General features: G+C 41.2%; 1 protein-coding gene across 1 annotated transcript in view; it reads right to left on the bottom strand.

The window, feature by feature from the left end:
* The window catches only part of LOC106872191 (cyclin-dependent kinase 11B-like), a 73,779-nt gene that overhangs the window by 8,280 nt on the left and 57,024 nt on the right, over window positions 1-8,475 (bottom strand). The window contains 4 exon segments of the mRNA XM_052970804.1: window positions 503-737; window positions 1,624-1,729; window positions 3,101-3,222; window positions 5,252-5,500. Coding sequence (XP_052826764.1) covers window positions 503-737; window positions 1,624-1,729; window positions 3,101-3,222; window positions 5,252-5,500 — 712 coding nt within the window.

The following is an 8,475-nucleotide window of genomic DNA, read 5'->3' as shown; positions in this document are numbered from 1 at the left end:
AAAAGACAAAAAAGAAACATTTCAATGAATATTCTACTTTTCCTTCAATTTCTAAAGCAATCATTAATCACAATTGGTATCAAGAAGATAGAAAGTGTTAGAATTAATTCCATTGCCAACTCTCACCTGTTTCCGATTAAGGTGATATTTCTCTCGTGATCGGGCATGTTTTCATGGAAGATTGGAAAGGAAGGGCACCGCTTGTATGGCAGTGACACTTGTTTACAACCATCATGGAAGCCAATGCAAGGAGACAGAAATACACACACACACACACACACACATGATGGACCCCTTTCAGTTTCTCCCTACCGAATCCACTCACAAGGATTCAGCCAACATGGGGGTTATAGCATAAGAAACTTGCTCAAGATGCCATACAGAGTTACTGAACCTGAAACCATGTGGTTGAAAAGCAAATTTCTTACCACACAGCCACGCCTGTACAGCAGAATCCCAATACAACTTCTGCCAACCAATTCTGCTAAGAAGATGCTAGTCAGCTTGAAGCAATAGCCCAAGGTGCCACGCAATGATAAAACATACAGTTAAGACACCAACTCCATCCCCATATACCCGTATTTCATAATACATAGGAAATAACTAAACACTAACCTTGAGAATGCCTTTGTGACTCAGTAACAAGTTTGATGTCTTTAAATCTCGATGTAATATCCAGTTGTCGTGGAGGTGAGCCACAGCTTTGAGGAGCTGAAGCATCAGTGTTTTCACTTCACCTGTAAATGGAAGAATACTGCTTAAGAACAAATATAATAATGAAAGAAAATTCATTCTAATACCGAAGTCTCTAGTCAGGCAGTGAGCTGGCAGAAACGTTAGCACGCCGGGCAAAATGCTTAGCAGTATTTCATTTGCTATGTTCTGAGTTCAAATTCCGCCGAGGTCAACTTTGTCTTTCATCCTTTCAGGGTCGATTAAATAAGTACCAGTTACGCACTGGGGTCGATGTAATTGACTTAATCCCTTTGTCTGTCCTTGTTTGTCCCCTCTCTGTTTTAACCCTTGTGGGCAGTAAAGAAATAAGAATCATTTCTGCACCAAGCAAAATGCCTAGCAGCATTTTGTCCATCTTTACATTTTTGTCCCAAATTCCACTGACGATGACTTGGCCTTTCATCCTTTTTAGGGTCAACGGAACAGCCTGCTCATGAAATTAACGTGTAAGTGGCTGAGCACTCCACAGATACGTGTACCCTTAACATAGTTCTCGGGGAGATTCAGCATGACACAGAGTGTGACAAGGCTGACCCTTTGAATTACAGGCACAACAGAAACAGGAAGAAAGAGTGAGAGAAAGTTGTGGTGAAAGAGTACAGCAGGGTTCGCCACCATCCGCTGTCGGAGCCTCGTGGAGCTTTAGGTGTTTTCGCTCAATAAACACTTACAACACCTAGTCTGGGAATCGAAACCGTGATCCTACAACCGCGAGTCCGCTGCCCTAACCACTGGGCTATTGTCCCTCCACTTGCAACAACATATAAACCTCATTAATGGTGACTACAAAGAAAAACAGTAGCATATGAGTGATTCAGTAAATGCAAAACTACAAGACAAGAAGGAGTTAGAGTAAAAATAAGAATGAAAGAGAAAAGTGATCCTCACCAACAAGGAATGGTTGTTTCATAGTTTCCATAAGGCCTTTTAAATCATGTTCCACATAATCCATCACTATGTAGATCTTGTCCATGTTACTACCAACAACAATTTCCTGTAGAGTTTAAAAAAATAGATGCAAATTTTAATAGATGCTTGCGCAAGGTGTTGCACAGTAGAATTGAACCCAAAACCAAATGGTTGCTGAGCAAATTTCTTAATCACACAGCTATGCCAGTGTTTTAAGTGAAATCTTTAGTAAATAACTATAAGTGTATCTCAAGCCTCAAGTGCTTGGATTCCATTGGTGAAGAAGCTTTCGTCCTGTTGGTCAAAAAAAGGTCATCACCAGCAGATATGATGTCACCATCACTGTGATACTGGTTCCCAGTTAAGAGCTTTTTCATGTTTGAAAACAGATGACAGTCAGTTAAGGCCAAATCAGAACAGGGAAGATGATCAACCAGTTCAAAGCCAAAATTATGCACAACAGTCACTGAAACCAAGGTCTTGTATCCTGGAGCATTGTCTTGATGAAACAAGACCCTTTCTGTCAGTTTTCCTAGACATTTGGTCTTCTTAGCCTTTCATAACTGCCTCAGAGCTTATCCGTTTCAGTGGTATTTAAGCCACTGAGAGTACAAACTCCTCCTTGAAAGGGACACCAGTCCACCATAGAATTAACTATTACCACCTGCCACTGGTACTCATTTTCAACTGACTGGAGGAAACAATGTGAAATGCAGAGCCTTGCCCAGGGACAAAATGCAGACCTATACTGGAATCAAACCCACAACCCGAAGATCATAAACCTAACACCGATGCCAGTCTTATTTTTCTCAATACCATAATAATTTTGTGTTCATTCAGTGATATAAATTTGAAAGTTGATAGTTCAGTTTAAAAATAAGCATTTAGTATTACACTCACTAAGAGATGGCAGTTAACAGCTAACAAGACCTTAACTTTTATAGGTAAGTAAAGTAGGCAGATGGCAAAATTAGTATTTACTATGAGGCACAAAGCAGCAGCTGAAGCCACCTTCTTCATCATCAATAACATTTCCATGCTGGCGTAACAGGACAGGGCACCAAGATCCAAGCCAGTCCTTACACAGAGTTCCTGCCCTCCTAGATGCACTAGAGAACCACACCTCACTCGTATGTTCCATTAGTTGAATGGTTTCTATGGCTGGATGCACTTGCTAACACCAACCACTTTACAGAGTGTACTGGGTACATTTCATCATGACAACAACACCTAGAAAGATGTCACGTCCTCAATATGGCCAAAGTGCACTGGGTATATTTCACCATGAAATTTAAAACTAGCAAACAGCAAATAAATATCAACTAATAAAACAATTACTGGGATTAATGTGACCAACTATACACTATCTACATGGTGGTGCTTGATCATAGCCACAATCCAATTACTGAAACCAGTAGAAGACTAAAAGAAACTTAGTAGATTATTGGTTACTTACTCTGACTGTGACAATATTTGGGTGTTGAGCTTTCAATAAGGTATTAATTTCTCTCAAAGATGTTATAGGGAAGCCTTCTTTCTCTTTCTCCATCTTTAATCTTTTCAGAGCGACAATTTCATCTAAAAAAAACGTAAATGTAGTACATTTATACATACATGTGTATATTTATATATGCAAATGAATATTTCAATCAACCATGAACAATAATTACATAACATGAATCTAAAATGTTCATCATCATCATCATCATCGTTTAACATCTGCTTTCCATGCTAGCATGGGTTGGACGATTTGACTGAGGACTGGTGAAACCAGATGGTTACACCAGGCTCCAATCTGATTTGGTAGAGTTTCTACAGCTGGATGCCCTTCCTAATGCCAACCACTCCGAGAGTGTAGCCGGTGCTTTTACGTGCCACCGGCACGAAGGCCAGTTAGGCGATATTTTTTTTCTACTACTTCAAATCAAAAACAACACAGTTAATTTGTTTCTTGTAAATGTTTAACCTTCATCTGAAACAATAGTGTAACAACAATTATCATTAACATTCAATTTTCTATGCCTACATGAATCAAACAGAATTCACTGGGGCAGATTTTCTACGGCTGAATGCTCTTCCAGTCACCAACCTTTATCTGTTTTCTGGCAAGGTAACCCACAGCCAAACATGTCTTTGATGAAAGATTGGAAATGAGCAACACTGCTTCTATGATAGTGATGCCTGTTTACATCCATCACAAGATGTCAAGACAAGGGAACACACACACACACACGTCATATAGACATTAAATGATGATGATAATAATGAGGACCACAAAAACACACATGACAGGCTTCTTTCAGTTTCCATCTACCAAATCCACTCACAAGATTTTGGTCAGTCCACAGTTGTACACCCACACACACACACACATACATGACAAGCTTCCTCACAGTTTCCATCTATCAGATTCACTCTCAAGGCACTGGCTGGCCTGGGGCTATAGTAGAAGACACTTGCCCTAGGTGCCATGCAATGAAACTGAACCCCCAAACCACAGGGTTGCAAAGCAAGCTTCTTAACCACACACCCATGCCTGTTTAACAGGTTTCCATTGAAGACACATGCCCAAGGTGCTGTGCAGTGGGGCTGAACCCCAAACCCACACAGTTGGGAAGCAAGCTTCTTGACCATGCAGGCATTTCTTTGCAATCACAAGTGCAGCACCTAGGACGAATGCCTTATCCTATTACTTCAGGCTGACTGATTGGTTCCATGCGAGTGAATTGGTAACCCAGAAACTGAATGGAAGCCCATCACATTTTCAATAAGCATACAGCCAGTAGCTTTCATTGGTTTCGTCACTCCTGATGTGTTAGAATCAGTGGAATGAAAATCCTTTACTTGGGTAACAGGTAAGGATTGGCAACAGGAAGAGTGTCCAGTCATAGAAAATCTGCCTCAACAAGTTTTGTTAACCCTTTAGCACTTAAACTGGCCATGTCCAGCCCAAATATTCTAGCTGTTTTAAGTTCAAACTGGTGCAATCTGGTCTCTCACACCTACCCTACAATGTCATTCCAAAAATAAACGATCAAATCACTGGAATCTCAAAGCTATGAGAGAAAGCAGGATTAATTCAACGAATGTGAATAAATAAGCATTACACTCAACAGAGAACTCCTCATCATCATCATCATCACCACCATCAACAACAACAACCATCTGTCGTCCATGCTGGTATGGGTTGGACAGTTTGACCAGGGCTGGCAAGCTGAGGGGCTGCATCAGATTCCAGCCTAGTTTGGCATGGTTTCTAAGGCTGGATGCCCTTCCTAACACCAACCACTCCAAGATGGTAATGGGTGCTTTTTATGTGCCACCAGTATCTATCACGACTAGGATTTCACTCAGCTTGATGGATCTTCCTTCGCAAGCACAGCATATTGCCCAAGGTCTCGGTCATTTGCCATTGCCTCCGTGAGGCAATGAAATCTGAATGCTAAAGAGTTAAACCCACACCAGCATGGAGAAACGAATGTACGGTGACGGTGATTCAAAGAACTTGCCAATTACTAAATTAAGATGTGAATACCACCAAAAAGCAAAGACTAGTGAGGTAAGCATCAGAACTTGAAGCAAGGACAGAAATTGAAAGAAGCTTTACCAGATTTCTTGTCTTTAGCTCTGTAGACCACACCATAGGTACCTTCCTCGATTCGATTCAGACAGTTAAACTCCTCCACACTGCGACAGCCCTGGATGGCCGGCAGATAGGGGGGCAGGTCTGAGTCATCCTCGATGGGGGACGCAGGTGGACTTCCCTCCCTGAAAGGTGTTTCTTCATGTTCAGAGGGCTGCACTGAATCGGTACCACTTTCATTTTCTGAGTGGTCATCAAATTTAGACTTAGGATCTACATAAAAGAAAAAGAAGAAAAAAAAACAAACAATAAATAAATAGAAATAGAAATAAAAATAGAACGTAGAAGTGCTGTTGCCAACAGATATGCATTTGGCTAAGACTCCAAAGATGTGAAATACTATCAAGAAAAACCAAAGTTTTAGTTTGCAACAAGGAAAAATTACCAACAGATCTAGATTAATGCACACCATTCCACACTGTCCTAGGAGTACTATGTTCCTAAATACGCTACGGTACTTCATTATATAACCATAATATACTATAAAGTGCATTAAACGTTTTTATAAGCCAATACTGTGTTAGCAGTGCTATTAAATCACATGTTAAGGTCATCTCTACAGATTTTCCATAAGAATTATAGCCAGCATTGATTCTTGTTGCAACGTTTCATATCCAAAATGCCAAATGCAAGCAATGAGATTCATCATCATCATCATTTAACGTCTGCTTTCCATGCTAGCATGGGTTGGATGATTTGACTGAGGACTGGTGAACCAGATGGCTGCACCAGGCTCCAATCTAATCTGGCAAAGTTTCTAAAGCTGGATATCCTCCCTAACACCAACCACTCCGAGAGTGTTGTGGGTGCTTTTACGTGCCACCGGATCGAGGGCCAGTCACACGGTACTGGCAAAAAATGGAAAATGGGTAATGGGCATATATGCCATATTTCGGGAGTTTCTGCTCCTTCATCAGCACACATCCAACCCATTAATCATCCACAAACTAATTGCTTAGATAGCCACTACATATAGCAGTGTAACACTATTGGATAAATACATATTCTCTTCTACTCTAGGCCCGAAATTTTGGGGAGTGGTGGTCTGTGCGTGTGGGGCGGGGTGTTGGTCGATTAGATCAACTCCAGTACACAACTGGTACTTAATTTATCGACCCTGAAAGGATGAAAGGCAAAGTCAACCTCGGTGGAATTTGAACTCAGGACATAAAGACTGATGAAACGCCCGGCGTGCTACCGCTTCTGCCAGCTCGCCGCCTTATACCTACTTACATATTAAACACATGCTGGTTTACATCTACTGTCTCAGATACGAAACACCATAACAAAATCAGGGCTGGCTATAATTTCTATGGAAAATCTGTAGAGATGACCTTAATGCCGTAATCACAGATACACTGTGAAGATAGATATTCTATGACAGTAGATAAGCTATGATTGTAAATATACTATGATTCCAGATACACTACAATCATAGATATAGTATGATGCTAAATATACTATGATCACAGATACAATATGATCCCAAATACAGTATAATCATAGACACACTATGATCCTACACAAAATAGGTAAAGGGAAAAAACCCCTTCAGTTATGAATGAGCATGGGACTGCACCTAGAGGCACAAATCCGGGCAAGTTGTTCATGAAAGACCAGCAGTCACCCATACATATCAGCCTCCCCTCTCCATGCCACGGATGTTATATAAGAGAAAGGCAAAGGCCGATACAGCTTGGCACCAGTGACATCGCAACTCAATTCTACAGATAAGTGAATTGGAGCAACATGAAAAATGAAGTGTCTTGCTCAAGAACACAACACATCGCCTGGTCTGTGAATCAAACTCACTACCTCATGATTGTGAGCCCGATGCTCTAACCACTGAGCCATGGACATAGTATGACCTAAATAGAGTACGAGCCTAGATATACTATGATCATAGATACAGTTATGAGCCTAGAAATACTGTGTTCTAGATACACTATAGCCCAGATTTACCCCAGTGCAGCTCATCATTTGGTACAAAAGTAACATCACCTCATTGGCATTCTTTTAATATTACGACTGCACACAGAACGTTTTGCATCATGTGAGCAGCAAATCATTAAAATTTAGTTAACATCATCATTGCTGTTTTCTTCCTTCTTTTTCCAAGCTTCTCAATTTTGTGCCAGCCCAGGCTTCATAATAATAGCCACAGGTGTAAAACAACTAACCCGCTAATTGTCCCTCCTACCATGCCCATCACCACTCTGCAACTAGAATGTCAATTACAGGAAAAAGTGCTGCAGTGTGGAAGTCAAGTGTAAGCAGAACAAATAGACCCACAGGGTGTCTGTGGGTGGATCAATGGCAATTGCGACATCCTTGGTGAAGTGACCTCCTTAGAAATATGCTGCGCAGGAGTGGCTGTGTGGTAAGTAGCTTGCTTACCAACCACATGGTTCCGGGTTCGGTACCACTGCGTGACACCTTAGGCGAGTGTCTTCTTCTATAGCCTCAGGCCAACCAAAGCCTTGTAAATGGATTTGGTAGACAGAAACAGAAAGAAGCCCATCGTTTATATATATATATATATACATATATATATCTATGTGTGTGTATATGCTTGTGTGTCTGTGTTTGTCCCCCGACCATCGCTTGACAACCGATGCTGGTGTGTTTACGTCACCATAACTTAGCGGTTCAGCAAAAGACACCAATAGAATAAGTACTAGGCCTGGTAAGAATAAGTCCTGGGGTCGCTTTACTCGACTAAAGGCAGTGCTCCAGCATGGCTGCAGTCAAATGACTGAAAGAAATAAAATAAAAGAAAAAGAAAAGAATACACTCGCACGCGCGCACCCCGCTCCTCATACACACACCCGATTGTCTTCTGTACAGTTTCTTATTTCTTTATTACCCACAAGGGGCTAAACATAGAGTGGACAAACAAGGACAGACGAAGGGATTAAGTCGATTACATCGACTCCAGTGCATAACTGGGACTTAATTTATCGATCCTGAAAGGAAGAAAGGCAAAGTCAACCTCGGCGGAATTTGAACTCAGAATGTAACGGCAGACGAAATACCGCTAAGCATTTTGCCCAGCGTGCTACCAATTCTGCCAGCTTGCCGACTCTTCTGTACAGTTTCTATTTACTGACATTCATTATCAAGGCATTCATTAACCCAAACGTCTGGTAAAAAAAAAACACCTACTTCATGGGACCATGAAGTAGGAT

The sequence above is a fragment of the Octopus bimaculoides genome, chromosome 9 (genome assembly GCF_001194135.2).
Source record: "Octopus bimaculoides isolate UCB-OBI-ISO-001 chromosome 9, ASM119413v2, whole genome shotgun sequence".
Taxonomy (NCBI): Eukaryota; Metazoa; Mollusca; class Cephalopoda; order Octopoda; family Octopodidae; genus Octopus; species Octopus bimaculoides.
Note: the sequence above shows the minus strand (reverse complement) of the source record. Positions and strands in the feature narration are given on the sequence as shown.